Source organism: Mesoplodon densirostris, chromosome 10 (assembly GCF_025265405.1).
Source record: "Mesoplodon densirostris isolate mMesDen1 chromosome 10, mMesDen1 primary haplotype, whole genome shotgun sequence".
NCBI classification, from domain to species: domain Eukaryota; kingdom Metazoa; phylum Chordata; class Mammalia; order Artiodactyla; family Ziphiidae; genus Mesoplodon; species Mesoplodon densirostris.
In genome coordinates this window covers 35908820-35928462 of record NC_082670.1, presented here as the reverse complement: position 1 = coordinate 35928462, position 19643 = coordinate 35908820, and the positions used below count along the sequence as shown (strand labels likewise).

Genomic DNA, 19643 nt, shown 5'->3' with positions numbered 1-19643 from the left:
GAACTATGTTCCTTGGTGTAGATTTATTTGTATTTATTTGCTTGGGATTCACTGGGACTCATGAATCTGTGGTTTGGTCTCTTGTGTCAGTTCTAGAAAATTCCCAGTTCTTACCTCTACAAATATTGCCTCTGCCTCACTTTCTTTCCCTTCTTATCAAACTCCAAATGTATATTAGACTTTCTTCTTTGCCCTCTATGTTTCTGTCCTCTTTTTCTATACTTCCCAGCTTTTTCTCTCTCCAATACTTAGTCTAGATAATTTCTCCTCTCCTATCATCCATCTCACTAATTTTCTTCTCTGCGTTGTCCAATCTGCTGTCAAATTCATCCACTGAGTTTTAATTTCAGTTGCTATTTGATTCTTATTTTCTTTCAAATGCGTTGTCATTTTTATTCCTTGCATATATTTTCAAATCATTGTCTATTTCTTTAAACATGTTGAGCATAGTTGTTTTAAAGTCTATGTCTGTTAATTTCAGCATCTGAAGTCTATATGGGTCTGTTTCTGCTCTCTGTTGTTTTAATAGTTCTTGTTCACGTTCAAACTGTCTTGTTTTCTGTAAGTACCTTTGACTGCTTGCCAGGTCATTGCCCTTAAAAAATTACCTGTGGCTGTTTCTTAAAGCCTAGGATGAATGTGTCCTCAACCAGACAGGTCTGAGTTTTCTTCTGTCAGATCCTTAAGCACTTATTCAGTCAGGATCATCTCAAAGCAAGGTTAATATTTGAAAGTCTCTGGCTCACTTAGGCTATGCATACCCATGGTGCAAGTCTGTGCAAGTGTCATTCTGAGGCTACAACCTCCCAGGGAAGACTTCTTTTTCTTTTTTCTTTCCCTTTTCCTCTCCCATTCATCAGAGATCCAGGGCAGATAGACCTCTTAGCAGTTCCTGTAAGGTGAGGAGAGAGGAGGCATATTTAGATATCATTTATAAGATGAAAAGACCCTGAATTCAGACTTTTTAAGTCCAATTAAGGATGTCTAGTTGGATCTCAAGCTTAACATGTCCAAAACTAAATTCCTGTTACTCCCTAAACCTGCTCCTCCAACAGTCTTCTCCATCTCAAGAAATAGCAACTCCACATTCAGCCTGTTAGGAAATCATGTCGGCTCCATCTTCAAACTATATCCAAGATTTGACTGCTGCTCATCACTCCATTGCTAACACCTGATGTGAGCCACCATCTGTCTTCTTGATCATTACACATCCCTCCTCATTGTCTCCCCATTTCCCTTGCCCCTCTCAATCTATCCTCATATCAGCAACCAGTTAAAACATGTGTCAGAGGACTTCCCTCATGATGCAGCGGTTAATCCGCCTGCCAATGCAGGGGACACGGGTTTGATCTCTGGTCCGGGAAGATCCCGCATGCTGTGGATCAACTAAGCCCGTGTGCCACAACTACTGAGCCTGCGCTCTAGAGCCCACAAGTCACAACTACTGAGCCTGCGTGCCGCAACTATTGAAGCCCACGCGCCTAGAGCCCGTGCTCCGCAGCAAGAGAAACCACCACAATGAGAAGCCTGTGCACTGCAACAAAGAGTAGCCCCTGCTCACCGCAACTAGAGAAAGCCCACAGGCAGCAAAAAAGACCCAACACAGCCAAAACAAACAAACAAACAAAAAATGTGTCAGATGGTGTGTCACACTCCTCTGCTCAAAATCCTCCCGTGAGACATGTAGCATATAAAAGCCAAAATCCTTCCTGAGATCTAAAGACCCTACACTGTTTGATATTATCTCCCCATGATTCTCCAACCACATTTACTGATCCTTGTACACACTGGGTATAACATTCACTCAGAGCCTCTTCATTTGCTGTTTCCTCTGCCTGGAATGCTTTTCTCCTAGATATCTGAGTGGTTTGCTTTCTCACTTCCTTCAAGTCTTTGGTTATATGTCATGTGAGATGAAGCCTTTCCTGCTTCCATATTCAGTTGCATCCCTGAGCACTGCCTATTTCCTTTCTCTGCTTTATTTTCTCCAAAGGACTTATACCATTTTATTTACACACATACATACATACAGGCATGCATGTGTACATTTTGTCTCCCACCACAAGAACGTATGCTCCATGAAGACAGGGATTTTTGTCTATGTTACAACAGAGCCAGACACAGAGTAGTGATTCATTAAATGTTTCTTGAATGAAAGAGTGTCATATTACAGGGGCTTGTGTGTCTTCCACTCAAAGATGCCCAATAGGAATTTGGATATACAGGTGTGGAGTTTAGAAGAGAATCTGAAGCTAGAGTTACAGAGTTGAGATTCTTTAGGATATAGGGTTGAGATGGCATCCCCTGAAATAGAAAAGAGCCAAGGATGGAACCCTGTAGAAGAGCTACATTTGAGGGATGAATGGAGAAAGAATGGCTTGGGAAGTGATCCAAGGTCTCAAGATAAGCCTGGTAAGAACTGAGCCTCTAAAAACAAGAGAGGAAAAAATTTCAATACGGAGGGAACGTTAGCAGTGGTAGAGGCTACAGAGAAGAAAGATAAGGATGTAAAATCCAATACCAAAACATTCAGGAGTAAAACTATCCCATTTTCTGATTTAAGGTATTTCAAACAGTTGAATGTGGAGTGTGAAAGATATAAAACTATACTAAAACTTGTAACCTGAGAACTCTTGTAATTGTACCAAATATTCTGTAACTCTCTGATCTAGATTTATCAGCGTGGTAAAGAGTGCATTGGATTTGCACCAGACATATTCAACTTACAGTTTAAGGTTTATGGGTGGTATCATTTAAGTCAAATTGCCTTGAAGGCAACATTCACAAACACTTCATTGATAAAAGTTGAGCGTTTTCTTCTGATCTCATCTGTACTATTTTATAGGAGCTTTGGAGGAAATGATAGTGATGTGTTACTAAAATGTTACTATATAAAATTCCAGATAACTAACGAGATTGTGCGACAAATGATGGAAATGGAAGGAATGTACAGCTTGGATAAGCCTGGAGATTTCACTACTATTGTTGACGTACAGCTCATAGCGGCAATGATCCACCCTGGAGGCGGTCGAAATGATATTCCGCAACGTTTGAAAAGACAGTTTACTGTGTTTAATTGCACATTGCCTTCAAATGCTTCAATAGACAAAATTTTTGGTACGACTATTCTTGGCGTTTAATTTTTTATTGCATTACATAATGGACATAAACCATGCAAAACCTTATTTAAGAGATAAAAAGGCCCTGTCAGAAGTAGGGATTAAATATCCGAAATGGAGAGCTAAATACCAGGGACTAAATACTAAGAAGACTCATGTTTATAGCCTATTGTAAGACTCAGGGATATTTAGAAATAGCCTTGTTGAAGGTTGGCTTTAGAGGTAAGCAAACCTTTGTGTTTTGGTTTTCTTGACATGATTAATCAGAGAAATTTGGGCTAATGAATGATAGCCCATTGATCAGAGGTTAACAACATAATATACTAAGTCAAATGTAGCACTTTGCTATGTTAATGAAAATGATATTTTAACACCAAATTTAGGCTCACGTAAACCATTCCATTAAAATTATGTGCATGAAGACATATAAGAGAAACTGACCCATGCATATGTGGTCATTAATTATTTGACATAGCAAGTACTGTAGATCAGAAGAGAAAGGCAGACTTTCAAGAAATGGTACTGGGATATTTAGTAATTCTTATGCAAAAATAATTAAAATTGGACCCCTACCTCACACCAAGCATAAAATCAATACAGACGGATTAAAGATTTAAATATGGAAGGCAAAGCTGTAAAACAATGGAAGAAAATATAGGAAAATATCGGAATGATCTCTGGGTAGGAAAGAACCTCTCAAATGAGACTCAGAAAGCATAGACCATAAAGGAAGAAAATGATAAATTTGACTACATTAAAATTAAGAGCTTTTGTTCAGTTAAAAAGCAACATTAGGGCTTCCCTGGTGGTGCAGTGGTTGGGGAATCTGCCTGCCAATGCAGGGGACATGGGTTCAAGCCCTGGTCTGGGAAGATCCCACATGCTGCAGAGCAACTAAGCCCGTGCGCCACAACTACTGAGCCTGCGCTCTAGAGCCTGCAAGCCACAACTACCGAGCCCACGTGCCATGACTGCTGAGGCCCGCATGCCTGGAGCCTGTGCTCCGCAACAAGAGAGGCCACTGTGATGAGAGGCCCACACACCATGACGAAGTGTGGCCCCCCGCTCGCCACAACTAGAGAAGGCCTGCGCAGAGCAATGAGGACCGAACGCAGACAAAAGTAAATAAAATAAATACATTTATATTTTAAAAAAGCAACATTAGGGGCCTCCCTGGTGGCGCAGTGGTTGAGAGTCCGCCTGCCGATGCAGGGGATACGGGTTCGTGCCCCGGTCTGGGAGGATCCCATATGCCGCGGAGCAGCTGGGCCCGTGAGCCATGGCCGCTGGGCCTGTGCGTCCGGAGCCTGTGCTCCGCAACGGGAGAGGCCACAACAGTGAGAGGCCCGCATACCGGAAAAAAAAAAAAAAAAGCAACATTAAAAGAGTAGAAAAAAGACAAGTTGCAAAGTGGAAGAAAAAAATTTCAACACATGTAACAAAGCAAAAAACTCAGTAATCTGAATACTTCAAGAAATCCAAAGAATCAATCAGTTAAAAAACAAACATCCTAATATAAACATGGACCAAAAGCCAGGCACTTTAAGAAGAGGAAACCATATGACTAATAAACAAAGGTACAGATGATAAACATTAGAATTCAGGAATACGGAAATTTAAAACACCAGGAAGAAAACCATTTTATAACCACTAGATTTGCAAAAATGAAAAATTCTGACAAAAAAATCAGGCATTGGTGAAAATGTAAAGCAACTGAGACCCTCTCCCCTCCTGGTGGGAGTATAAATTGCTATGAGCCCTTCATAATGACTGGACATTATTGCTGGTAGTAGAACATGTGCACACTCACCTCCTTTCCACTTCCAAGTATATACCAGTTCACCATTTTCTTCCTTTATGGTTGTGCTTTATGAGTCTCATTTAAGAAGTCCTCTCCTACCCAGAGGTCATACAGGTGTTTGCCTATGTTTCCTTCCAAACGTTATATAGTTTTGCCTTCCGTATTTGAGTCCTTAACCCATCTGTAGTTGATTTTTCACATGTGCACCAAAAGACATACACAAGAAGGTTCATAGAACAGTGTTCCTGACAGTAAAAACCTTGAAGTAACCCAATTATGTACTGACAGTAAAGTCGGATAAATACATTGTGGCGTGGGTGCACCATGTAATGCTCTAGAGCAGTGAATGTGAACAAACACAGCTACATGCTTCAACATGGATGAAGCCCAGAAATACAATGTTAAGGGAAAAAAAGCATCACAGAGGAACATATAACATTCCATTAAATTAAATTTCAAAAATTAAAGTTAAAAGGAAAAGGTTAAAGTTCAAGAATGTAAGTGCCAAAGCTTTTCTTTGGAAAAGCGAGTTACTGATTCTCACCAAGTCAGAGCCCTGTCTACCTCTGGAGGGAGGAGGGATTGGACAAAAGAGGCTTCTAATGTACTTGGACAATGTTGTATTCCTCAGTCTAGTGGCTGTATGTGAGTGTTTGATTATTTGTTAAACTTTTATACACTCTTTGATATGATTAATATTGAAAATGAGATATGGAAACAAACCAGAAACTGAGGCTCAGAGAAGTAAAATAACTGCCCAATTAAGGCCATATAGCTAGTGCATGGCAAACGTGTGATGCTGATTCTGTTTTCTGATTCCACATCCCATGCTTCATACATAACATATTTGTGCCACAGGAAGCTGGAGGTCTAGAAACATAGGATTTCAGGAAGCAAAAAGCCCTTCCAGGCATCTAGCGCAACCAACCATGACTTTGGATAATTTCACGTTCCCTCAAGGCTGCTCTTCTTTGGTCTATGTGAATGAAACCCAGTTTCTTTAGCTGACCTACCCTTCGTAAACCTGCTATGCGTCTCTGAGCATATATTCGTATTCATTTTCCTCTGAAAATACCGTGCTCAGAACTGAACATACTGCTCAACATATAGTCTCACAGGGACGAAGTAGAGTTAAATCTGTTTTTGCAGTCTAACACCAAACACATTTTGGGACTTCAGGAACAGTCTATAACACAGTAGTTCTTGAGGGTGATTAGGTCAGATTGTCGCTGTGTTGGGTGTTTCCTAGGAACCATTACATCACCACCCAGGCCAAGGTGTTGGCTGACTGCAGGTCAGGAGATATGGGGGTCCTGATTTCACTTCTGTCAACAACCAATCTGTGTGAACTTGAACAGTTTGCTTTACTTGTCTGTGCCTGGTCTCCTTATCTGTAAGATGAGGAAGTAGTCTCTTAAGTTCTTTTCCAGTTCTTCTACTCTTCAGACTGAGGGCTGTTTTACAGGTTCCAGAGCCAGGTTTCCTGGGTTCAAACCTCAGATTCACCCACACACAAGGTGGGTGACCTTGGGCAAGTTACTAAACTCATATTAAAATGGGAATAATAATAACCTCTAGGTCCATCTGTGTTGTCACAAATGGCAAGTCATGTCAGACAGAGAAAGACAAATACCTATGGTCTCACTTATACATGGAATCTGGAAAACAAAACAAATGAACAAACAAAACAAAACAGAAACAGACTCATAGATACAGAGAACAAACAGGTGGTTGCCAGAGGGGAGGAAAATGGGAAAATTGAGTGAAATAGGTGAAGGGGATTCAGAGGTATAAACTTCCAGTTATAAAATAAATAAGTCACAGGGATATAATACACAGAATTAGGAATATAGTCAGTAATATAGTAATAATTTTGTATAGTGACAAGTGGCTACTAGACTTACTGTGGTGATCATTTCTTTAATTGAGGTATAGTTGATTTGCAATGTTGTGTTAGTTTCAAGTGTACAGCAAAGTGCTTCAGTTATGCATACATATATATCTATTTTTTTCTGTTTCTTTTCCTTTTTAGGTTATTACAAAACGTTGAGTATAGTTCCCTATGCTATACAGTAGGTCCTTATTAGTTATCTATTTTATATATGATAGTGTGTATATATCAATCCAAGTCTCCCAATTTATCCCTCCCCACCATTTCCCCCCTGGTAACCTTAAGTTTGTTTTCTGTTTGTGTGGGTCTATTTCTGTTTTGTATATAAGTTCATTTGTATCATGTTTTTTAGATTCCAATATAGCAATATCATATGTTATTTGTCTTTGCCTGGCTTACTTCACTTAGTATGGTGATCTCTAGTTCCATCCATGTTGCTGCAAATGGCATTATTTCATTCTTTTTGATGGCTGAGTAATATTCCATTGTATATACATACCACATCTTCTTTATCCATTCATCTGTCAGTAGACACTTAGATTGCTTCCATGTCTTGGCTATTATAAATAGTGCTGCTATGAACATTGGGGTGCATGTATCTTTTCGAATTGTGGTTTTCCCTGGATAAATGCACAGGAGTGGGATTGATGGATCATATGGTAACCCTATTTTTAGTTTTTTAAGGAACCTCCATACTGTTCACTATAGTGGCTGCACCAATTTACATTCCCACCAACAGTGTAGGAGGGTTCCTTTTCCTCCACACCCTCTCCAGCATTTATTATGTGTAAACTTTTTGATGATGGCCATTCTGACCAGTGTGATGTTTTAAATTTGAATCACTATGTTGTACACCTGAAAATACCAAAATATTATATGTTGACTATACTTGAATAAAAATATAAATAAGAAAGTGGGAAAATAATAATATCTACCTCAGCTTCTTCCTCATAGGATGTTGGGAGGATTAAAGAAGTTAATACATATAAAATGCTTATCACTGCATACTAAGCTTTGCTAGCCCCACTGCTGACTGCCAGTCTTAGCTGATTCCTTGAGAGAAATTCTTCACATCACCTAGCTTAGTCATCTTGTAATGATTTATTCACTGACATAAACATGTACCTTGTGATCTTATAGTAAGCTCATACCTTCAATCTTGTTTATTTTTCAGGAGTTATTGGCTGTGGGTATTTTGATCCTTGCAGAAAGTTCAAACCCGAAATATGTGAGATGATTGTGAATTTGGTTTCAGCGAGCAGAGTGCTGTGGCAGTGGACTAAGGTACAGAATCATCTGTTGTCAATGATCAGAAAAAAAAAGTCAACAATTATTCAGCCTAGTTCTCACCTCATGGCTCATGAAGTTATCATCACATCATGGGTAGTAGTGTTTTTCTGGAAATGACAAATTAGGTGCTGAAGTAGATTTATGACACCTTTTCCTTCCAGGGAGTGAATATTCTGACTGAATGATGCTTTCCATATGTATGAGATATTACTGTAAACCAGACACGGCATCCAGGATAAAGTAGAGTTTTGCTGAAATGAGAACACTGCTTTTCCACTTGTTACTCTGATTTGTAACTCTTTGTATGTCTGTCTTCCCTACCTGCTGCCAACAACCAAACTGTGTCAGATACTCAGATGTTCACTGACTGAGGGAATACATGGATTTCCAGATATTCTTAACTAACCAAGACTTAAAGTCCAACTTGTGGATTTCTCTGAGGTGGAGCATGAATTAGTAAATGGATGGAATGTACTCAACAAAATAGTCTAGATTTTAATACAGAAGTCAGTGCCTTAAGTAAAACTCAGTAAACATCGAGGCTGTCACCAGATGTCTGAAGGCAGACTCATGAAAAAGCAATTAAGGGTAGGTCTGAGATTTGAAAAAAAAAAAACAGACAAGATTGATATATTTTCTAAAAAAAATTGGTGAAGGAGATGAGGATTAAATACCATAGTTCACTATACATTCGTTTGGCCACTCACACACCATCTGGGCAGAAGCTTATGTCCTGGGGAAACTCCAGCATGGAGTTTCAGAAGGTCTGAGTGTCTGAGATAATTTTCTGTGGTAAGGTCCATCTATTTTCCAGTGGGGCTATTGTTCAATTTAATGTGCCCATATACATATTTTTCTGGAAAGCTTTGACCTTCCTGGTATCTTTCCGTCAAAGCTTCTTTTGTTTCATGAATGTTTATCAGCTTCATTTCCTCACATTTCTTTACCTCTTTAACCCGTTTTGTACAAGTTTTCATTTCCACTGCTCTCATCAAGGTCACCAAATTCCTCAGTCTTGCCAAATCCAAGGGTTGGTTTCTTCTTCCTCTGACCTGACGCTTTAGCAGCATTTGACGTAAATGATCCCTCTAAACACTTTCTTCACTTGGCTTCAGAAGGACCTCTTGCTCTTGGTTTTCTTCCTACCTCACTGGCTACCTTTTCTAAGTCCCCACTCTTTCCCCTCCTCTAAATACTGGAGTGCACTTGATCTCCATGTTGGGACCTCATCTCTACCTCCATTTGTACTCAGGTAGCCTCATCCAGCTTCATGGCTTTAAACACCATCTCTGTGCTGATGAGTTCAAAATCAGCATTTCCATCCCAGACCTCTTTGCCCAGCTCTAGACTTGTTTCTTTCTTTTAAAAAATTTTTTTAGCCTCACTGTGCAGAGTATGTGGGATCTTAGTTCCCTGACCAGGGATCGAACCTGCGCCCCCTTCATTGGAAGCGCAGAGTCTTAACCACTGGACCCAAGTCTGGGAAGTCCCCCGACTTGTTTCTAATAGCTTAGTAGACACCACCGCTTTGATGTCTGATAACCATCTCAAAGTTAACATGTTCTTAAGTATGATCCTCCCTCAGAATTTTGTATCAATTATCCTGCTTCTCAGGCTAAAATACAGGGCTCCATCCTTGATTTGTCTCTCTTATTCCCTACATCCAATCCATCAGCAAGTCTCAGTAACCAGGCTTTCAAAATATATACGGAAGCTGGGCTTCCCTGGTGGCGCAGTCGTTGAGAGTCCGCCTGCCGATGCAGGGGACGCGGGTTCGTGCCCCGATCCCGGAAGATCCCACGTGCCGTGGAGCGGCTGGGCCCGCGAGCCATGGCCGCGGAGCCTGTGTGTCCGGAGCCTGTGCTCCGCAATGGGAGAGGCCACAGCAGTGAGAGGCCCGCGTACAGCAAAAAAAAAAAAAAAAAAAAAAAATATATACGGAAGCTGAGCACTTATTGCCATCTCACTGTGATCACCCTTCCTGGTCCATCGCCTGCCCTCTGGACCATGCAGCGACTTCCTAACCCGTCTCCTTGCTTTCTTCTTGCCCTCCTAGAATCTGTTCTTTACACAGTCCTAAAATGCTTTTTAAACAGCACATCAGGGCTTCCCTGGTGGCGCAGTGGTTGAGAGTCCGCCTGCCGATGCAGGGGACACGGGTTCGTGCCCCGGTCCGGGAAGATCCCACATGCCACGGAGCGGCTAGGCCCGTGAGCCATGGCCACTGAGCCTGCGCATCTGGAGCCTGTGCTCCTCAACGGGAGGGGCCACAACAGTGAGAGGCCCGCGTACAGAAAAAAAAAAAAAATACTGACATTAGTAAGTGTCTTTTTTTTTTTCCTTTACCCATCTCCCACAAATTTTTTTTTCACAGATTCTTTTGATATTTTACCCAGTTCTTCTTGTTTTTTAAGCTACTGAATGTTTGGTCATTTTTATATCACTGCTTACAAATTAAAATAACATTGTCAAATTGTAATCTCTCAACAAATGAAAGTTAATATTAAAGCTAGGAACATGAAAATAACTTAAAAATTCTGTTTTCTGGTTTGTTTAATCAATCTGCATTCTAAAATACCTTATTTTGATATATTTCATATATACAGAAGTAGAATAGTTTGATGAATCCTCATAGATCATTCCCATTTCAGAAGTTATCAACTCACAATCAGTCTTGTTTTGTCTGTATCTCCTGATAATTTTGTGACCAATCTTAAAGATATTTTTTCATCCGTACCCACGTACCGCAAAAAAAAAAAAAAAAGCACATCAGAGATCATCATTCCTTCTTAAACCACCAGTAGATTCCCAGTTACACTTGCAGTGAAACACAATGCCTAGCTCTGGCCTGTGAAACTCACCCTGAGTCGGCCCCTGCTTACTCCTCTTCCCTTCCATCGTTTTGCTCCAGCCATGCTGCCCTTCTCACTGTTCCTTGAACACCCCAAGTTTTTCATGCCTCTGGGCCATTATACTTTGTTTGACTCTTTCTCATTATTTTTACCTTCAGAGAGGGTTTCTGGGATCATTCCCTCTAAAATAACTGTCCACGACCCCATCACAGGCATTATCTGTCTCCTGACTCTACTTCATTTCTTCTAACCATGACTTTTATCATTATTATTTGCCTATCTGTTTATCAATATATTTATTGTCAGGCTCTCCCACTCAAATAGAAGGTTCCTGATGGCAGCAGATTTAGCTGTGCTATTTACCATGACATCTTTGTAAGCGTAGTGGGAGGTGCTCAAAAATAGTCATTCACTCAAAAAATGAATGAATCTTCCTCCTCTCCTCAACCCCAAATAAGTAGCCTTCTTTGTATCTTTTCTTCAGATTTCTCATTTCCACAAAGCACTCCTTTAATCCACTCATGCCTTGTATATCACTTTATATTACTTTACATGGCTTTAAAGCAGAAGCAGGTGAGAAAAGAAAGAAGCTGACAAAAGTTAAAAGGAAATGTTGGAAGATAAGGAAAGAAGCAGGTTAATAAATGAGAAGAAAAGGGAAAGAAAGGACTTTATTTAGTTCTACTGAATAATTGCTTCAGTTGCCAACGGCTGCCATCTTAGCTGCAGTCTTTTACAGGAAAGAAAAAAAAGCAATATTCACATAGCCTTATCCCTTTATTTTTGCATATTTGTAATATACGTGCATGCTTTACATTTTCGTGAGTAGAATGAACATTTTCGCTTGGAATGGAACTGAGAGCAAAGAGGGAAATTGAAAGGTGATTGCTAACATAACACCTCTTGCTACCTGCTGTTTTAACTTGCACTGTGAATTAGCCTGTAGAAATTACTCTACAAACTCAATAGGGTACTTTTTCCATATAGAAAGGACATATTCCATGAATAGGTACTAAAGAAAGCATTTGCTTTCCTGAATTAGTCATGTAGGGAGTCTGCTTTATATCTCCAGAGTTATCATTGTTTCACTTTCAAAAATGATGCTGATGGTATCAATTACAATCTTTACACTTGGCCAGCAATACTTCTCACACCTAACACCTCAAATTTATCCCTTAACTGGTACCTCTCTTTATAAGAATGTGGACTGTGTCATGTTATAGCTTTGTCTATTTGGATTCTAGAAGTGGGTAGAAATAATAAGTAAATTAGTGTTCAAATAAACAAGCAAAACTCACAAAAACCACCAAGTAATTATAGCAGTATGTCAGAATTGCCTGCCAATTTATTGCAGATATACAGATATATGAAAACATGTTGACTGAGTTTGGATCCATAAGTGAAATCTAGATCATGATAAACGAATGTATTTGTGGAAATCCAAATGCACTCAGGACCTTAATCAGAGCCATCTATAGAAGATGATCATTATTGACTTTAGACGTGAACATTCATTATTCTTAACTGAATGACAGCCAGCTCACACTCAGTGTTTTGTTATGACGTATTTCCGTATACACACTAATAAGGTTAATAATGATTAGGAATGCTTATTCCTACAATTCACATCATTTTTAAGAACTCAGGGGACAGTGGCTTGTTCAAAGCCAGCTCATGGTGGTAGAACAGAAGAGTTGGAGTCTGCATCCAGTGCATTATTCTTCAGTCCATCCTATTCAAGGTCTTAGGGTCTTTTAAATTCTGTGCTGGTTTATTTATGATGTGTTTTTTTTTCCCATCAATGCTGTGACAAAAATATAAACTTAATTTTAGTTTATTTACTCAGCCTATTTTATTTAAAATAGGAACTGTGAAATAAAATCATTCTAAAAGCAGTTGTGTTTTTAGGGGTTTTTTAAATTAATTAATTAATTAATTAACTAATTAAACATCTTTATTGGAGCATAATTGCTTTACAATGGTGTGTTAGTTTCTGCTTTATAACAAAGTGAATCAGCTATACATATACATATATCCCCATATTGCCTGCCTCCCGCTTGCGTCTCCCTCCCACCCTCCCTATCCCACCCCTCTAGGTGGTCACAAACCACCGAGCTGATCTCCCTCTGCTATGCAGCTGCTTCCCACTAGCTATGTCTTTACAACTGGTGGTGTATATATGTCCATGTCACTCTCTCACTTCGTCCCAGCTTACCTCTCCCCCTCCCCGTGTCCTCAAGTCCATTCTCTACGTCTGAGTCTTTATTCCTGTCCTGCCCCTATGTTCTTCATAACCATTTTTTTTCTTAGATTCCATACATATGTGTTAGCATATGGTATTTGTTTTTGTCTTTCTGACTTACTTCACTCTGTATGACAGACTCTAGGTCCATCCACCTCACTACAAATAACTCAGTTCCGTTTCTTTTTATGGCTGAGTAATATTCCATGGTATATAAGTGCCACATCTTCTTTATCCATTCATCTGTTGATGGACACTTAGGTTGCTTCCATGTCCTGGCTATTGTAAATAGTGCTGCGATGAACACTGTGGTACATGACTCTTTTTGAATTATGGTTTTCTCAGGGTATATGCTCAGTAGTGGGATTGCTGGGTCATATGGTAGTTTTATTTTTAGTTTTTTAAGGAACTTCCATACTGTTCTCCATAGTGGCTGTATAAATTTACATTCCCACCAACTGTGCAAGAGGGTTCCCTTTTCTCCACACCCTCTCCAGCATTTATTGTTTGTAGATTGTTTGATGGTGGCCATTCTTCTGCTTTTAGTTTTATCTGAAAAGTAAATTGAGAGTATTATATTTTTTTCCCAACTCTAGGTGAAGATGCTGCCTACTCCTTCTAAATTTCATTACATTTTCAATCTGCGAGATCTTTCCAGAATTTGGCAAGGAATGTTAACCATAAAAGCCGAGGAGTGTGATTCGATTCCTGTTCTCCTGTCACTTTTCAAACACGAGTGCAACAGAGTAATTGCAGACAGGTGTATATTACAGCACTTGAGTTTAAATGTACTACATAAGAAGTTTATACTACTAGAGTAATTCCTGCAATTTTTGCTCAAATAAGTAGAATAAAGGAGTATTATCTTAAATTGCTCTGGGGCTTGTGAAGCATGGATGTCATTTTCCACCTGCTGGTGGGAAAACACCCTGCCAATTTCCTTGAATATTATTTCAACAGGACATATTTAAAAATAACCACATAATCAGAACATTGATAACATTCAGAGGAAAATTTTGTTATGTATAGTTTCTAAAAAGTTTGAGGTCTGTGTAGTGAGAGTTCTGCTGTGTGGTGACATCTGGTACGTAAGCTTAGTCATCTTTCTGAGCCTCTGTTCCCTCCTCTATAAAATACGATGGCAATGCTGGTCTTACAAAGCTGTAAAGGGACTACCACAATGTCCCACGTAGGTGGTATCTGTCAGATGTTAGTCCCACTCCTTCCTCCCTTACCCCTCTGAAGTCATACGTCCGAAAAGGACCTTCATATACTGTGTGCCCACAAACCTAGAAAGAGGATGCTCACCCACTACTGACTGTCAATTCTATGCTTCTATTGCAAGTTTTAGGGACTCTGAGCCTCACCCATGGGACTCATCTATACTGTTAAAGAAAAAAGTTATTTGTGACACTTGTTGAAACAGTAAGACTCTAATACTTTATTCAAGACTATCATGATAGGTATAGGGCCTATACAGTGAGGTTTTGCAGTAGGGGTGAGAAATTGGTCTCAACTCCAAATACAACAAGGAAAAGTGGGAATTTATAACTGAGGAACAGGATCAAGGAGTTTGGTGGATGCGAAAGTACTAAGACGAAATAAGGGAGGTCTGGGAGGATTCTGGCTAAATGGATTTAACAGGATTCTTGCTAAAATTAGATGGTGCAAAGAAGGACATGGAAGTCCAAAATTGGGGCTTAATAGGGACGAGGATTCAGAGGAGCCTAAGTTTGGCCAAGGAAAGAGTCTTTGTCAGTATTTTCTATAAGTGATGCTATCAATGTTATAGCTCTCTTGGTTGGGGTTACATCTGCCTCTGGTCAGAAGGCAGAACATATTGTTTCCTTGTTCTGAGGTAATGGAGATACAGGATGGGGGCTGAGAGGAGGTGGAGAGGGGTTGAAACCATGTTCAGTTAGAAAAGATGGCTTCCTATTTTGCATTTTTACTCCTGTATTTTTGTTTCAGATTTATAACTCCTGATGATAAGCAGTGGTTTAATGCACATCTTATTCGTGCAGTTGAAGAAAATGTTAGCCCAGATGTGGGATCATATATTCCTCCTGAACCATACTTCGTAGATTTTCTCTGTGAGATGCCTGAACCAACTGGAGATGAACCTGAAGACACTGTGTTTGAAGTGCCCAAAATCTATGAATTGGTATTTATTTTCAGCTTTTTGGATCACTTACCTAACCAGATATTTGCCATAACTTGTACGATAGTTATATGTTATGATTCGTGTCATCATACACCAAGTAAAATATTAATTTCAATAAAATTTAGCAGCAATCCTATTACAGTCAGATATAAGACAAGTATGTGTACAATTATCACAGTTATTTAATATTGCTTTGAAAGTTCTAGGCAGTGCAACAAAAATGACAAAAAAGAAAATAGATGTAATTATCAGATAGGAAAAAACAAAAATATCCTTATTTGCAGATGATATGATTATCTCTTAATATAATCCAAGAGAATTTAAAATCTGTTTCAACTACTAAGAGTTCAGTCAGATGACCAAATATGATATAAATATAAAACTGCATAACTATCGTCTATATCAGAGGTTGGCAAATCACAGCCAGTGGTCCGAATCCAGCCTACTGCTGGTTTTTTGTTAGATTCATGAGCTAAGAAGGGTTTTTATATTTTTAAATGGGTAGAAAGAATCAAAAGAATAATAATATTGTGTGACATGAAAATTATATGGAATTCAAATTTCATTGTTCAGAGTTAAAGTTGTACTGGAACACAACATGTTGTCTATGACTGCTTTTGCACTACAGTGGTGGAGTTGAATGACCACATGGGCCACAAAGCCTAAAATATTGACTGTCTTGCCCTTTACAGAAAAAGGCTGCCATCTCTTGCCAAACAATCTCAAGACTGGAGATACAACATAAATGTACTTCATTCAACAACAACAAATATGTAAAATATCTAGGAATAAATGCGATAAAACTTTACTTCGTTAAATGGCAACACATTGTTTTCCCTAAATTAACGTATAGGTTTAATGAAGCTTAAAACAAGACTCCAAAGAGATTTTTTAAAGAGGGTCATATAACAGTAATTCTGAAGTGCATGTAGGTCAAAGAATTAAATGGAGAGAAACAATTTACAAAACAAATACGTGAATATTGACTTCAGAATAATTTGACTACATAAACAATGTAAAAGTTCTATCCATTTTTAAAGCTCCATAAGCAATATTAAGAAGCAAATAAAAACTGAGAAATATATTTGTTATATTACAACCTTAATTACCACAGATAGGAGTTAGTGCTAGGGTTCTTTTTTTAATTTTTATTTTTTAAAATTAATTAGTTAATTTATTTATAACATTTTTATTGGAGTATAATTGCTTTACAATGTTGCGTTAGTTTCTGCCGTATAATAAGGCAAATCAGCTATATGTATACGTATGTCCCTATATCCCTCCCTCTTGCACCTCCCTCCCTATTCCACCCCTCCAGGTAGTCACAAAGCACCAGCTGATCTCCCTGTGCTATGCAGCGGCTTCCCACTCGCTATCTATTTTACATTTGGTAGTGTGTTTATGTCAATGCCACTCTCTCACTTTGTCTCAGCTTACCCTTCCCCCTCCCCGTGTCCTCAAGTCCATTCTCTATGTCTGCATCTTTATTCCTGTCCTGCCCCTAAGTTCATCAGAACCTTTTTTTTTTTTAAGATTCCATATATATGTGTTAGCATACTACTGTTTTTCTGATTTACTTCACTCTGTATGACAGACTCTAGGTCCATCCACCTCACTACAAATAACTCAGTTTCATTTCTTTTTATGGCTGAGTAATATTCCATTGTATATAAGTGCCACATCTTCTTTATCCATTCATCTGTCAATGGACACTTAGGTTGCTTCCATGTCCTGGCTATTGTAAACAGTGCTGCAGTGAACATTGTGGTACATTACTCTTTTTGAATTTTGGTTTTCTCAGGGTATATGCCCAGTAGTGGGATTGCTGGGTTGTATGGTAGTTCTATTTTTAGATTTTTAAGGAACCTCCATACTGTTCTCCATAGTGGCTGTATCAATTTACATTCCAACCAACAGTGCAAGAGGGTTCCCTTTTCTCCACACCCTCTCCAGCATTTACTGTTTGTAGTTTTTTTGATGATGGCCATTCTGACTGGTGTGAGGTGATACCTCATAGTTTTGATTTGCATTTCTCTAATGATTAGTGATGTTGAGCATCCTTTCATGTGTTTGTTGGCAATCTGTATATCTTCTTTGGAGAAATGTCTGTTTAGGTCTTCTGCCCATTTTTGGATTGAGTTGTTTGTTTTTTTGATATTGAGCTACATGAGCCGCTTGTATATTTTGGAGATTAATCCTTTCTCAGTTGCTTCATTTGCAAATATTTTCTCCCATTCTGAGGGTGGCCTTTTTGTCTTGTTTATGGTTTCCTTTGCTGTGCAAAAGAGTTTCATTAGGTCCCATTTGTTTATTTTTGTTTTTATTTCCATTTCTCTAGGAGGTGGGTCAAAAAGAATCTTGCTGTGATTTATGTCATAGAGTGTTCTGCCTATGTTTTCTTCTAAGAGTTTTATAGTGTCTGGCCTTATATTTAGGTCTTTAACCCATTTTGAGTTTATTTTTGTGTATGGTGTTAGGAAGTGTTCTAATTTCATTCTTTTACATGTAGCTGTCCAGTTTTCCCAAGTTCTGGGTTATTGAAGGAAGAGGTCAGGAATGACTTCATACTGGAAACCAACCAGTTAGGTTTCAGACCTCTGAAAATGGAAATAACTAAAAGTTGACTAATCCATGACAAATTTTTGGAAATCTCTTAGGTTTAAAAAAATTTTTTTTAGAATTACTTTTGAATGTCTTTACAATTGCTGCTTTCCTAAATTTTGCATCTTAAATATTATTTTTTTCTCTCTCCCCCCATCCATAGGTACCATCCTTTGAATTTCTGTCCGAAAAACTCCAGTTTTACCAGAGACAGTTCAATGATATCATTAGAGGATCATCTCTTGATCTGGTGTTTTTTAAAGATGCAATGACTCATCTTATTAAGGTTCTAACTATTGACTGTTTACTGATATAAATAGATCATATAAAAGCTTTGTAAATTTCACAGATAAACTTTTTCAGAGAATTAATATATAGTATTGGGTAGTGTATAGAAGAGAGTCTATAGGTTGAGTCAGTTCACTGTCTCACAAAACAAAGGCTTAATCAGAAACTGCTTATTTGAATCTGCCTACATGGAAGCAAATGTTTTTCAAGGGCAAACTGATGGGTTTTGTGTTTAGAGCTTTTGATTCGCTGAGTCAAAGAGTTTTACATTCCTAGACAGTAACCTGGAGAACCCTATGAAAAAAATATTCCCTCCTCAAATTACATTTTTTTTTTTTTTTCTTTTTGCGGTATGTGGGCCTCTCACTGTTGTGGCCTCTCCCGTTGCGGAGCACAGGCTCCGGATGCACAGGCTCCGGATGCGCAGGCCCAGCGGCCATGGCTCACGGGCCCAGCCGCTCCGTGGCATATGGGATCCTCCCAGACCGGGGCACGAACCCGTATCCCCTGCATCGGCAGGCGGACTCTTAACCACTTGCGCCACCAGGGAGGCCCCTCAAATTACATTTTGATGTGATGGGAATTCTGTCCCCCATGGAGGAAAAGTTGATGCTTAAAAAAATGTCTGTTTCATGATTGGCTTACAGATTATGGGCAAACTGATGGGGAAAGGGGAAAGGTGGGTGTATAGGACTGATAAAAAATAGAAACCAACTAGAAAAGGAGCATGGCTTGATCCAAGTCTGAAGGGCTGCAGAAAGGAGTTGTTTATTTGTATAATATGTAAATCAAAAAAGGAGTTTCTCCAACAAAGTAAGATAGGGAGGTTTCATGAAGAGGAGGCAGTTAACTCTGTGTTTATTACAGAATCATCTTCTACAAAACTAGTGAATTTCCAGGTGCTCTAGGATTGTTTCACATTCATCTATTCAGCAAGCAATTATCGAGTACCCACTGCGGCTAGATCTTGGGGGCCTGGAACCCTGTTCTGGGTGCAAAACCACAAAAGTGATTAACATATTTAAAATATAATAGAATTGATACATATCAAGGTGTCTGCCATCTGTAAAACTTGAATTAAAAAAATTCTGTGTACTAGTGATAATGAATTTAGTGATCTGTGTAGACTTTCTTCCTAATCAGTGACATTAATGTAAAGGACAGCTTTTTAGGAATGTCTCCAATTGTCCTGCATAAGATTCGAGCCACAATTTGAGCCTTATCCTCCCTGAAGGTATCAACCATAGAAAAGCAACACAAGGCTAAAGCCTGTTTCCCTAAGTTATTTTTTCTACAAATGTCTTCCTGCCCCATTTTAAGAAGAATTTTGGTACTTTAAAAACTTTTTCATTGGTAGAGATATGATAGAGGTAGTCTTTGTTGTAGAGCTAGGTG

General features: G+C 39.0%; 1 protein-coding gene across 1 annotated transcript in view; it reads left to right on the top strand.

Moving 5' to 3' along the window:
* The window catches only part of DNAH8 (dynein axonemal heavy chain 8), a 337542-nt gene that overhangs the window by 180039 nt on the left and 137860 nt on the right, over window positions 1-19643 (top strand). The window contains exons 57-61 of the mRNA XM_060111640.1: window positions 2904-3117; window positions 7986-8095; window positions 13792-13955; window positions 15167-15359; window positions 18124-18246. Coding sequence (XP_059967623.1) covers window positions 2904-3117; window positions 7986-8095; window positions 13792-13955; window positions 15167-15359; window positions 18124-18246 — 804 coding nt within the window. The remainder of the gene's footprint in view (window positions 1-2903; window positions 3118-7985; window positions 8096-13791; window positions 13956-15166; window positions 15360-18123; window positions 18247-19643) is intronic.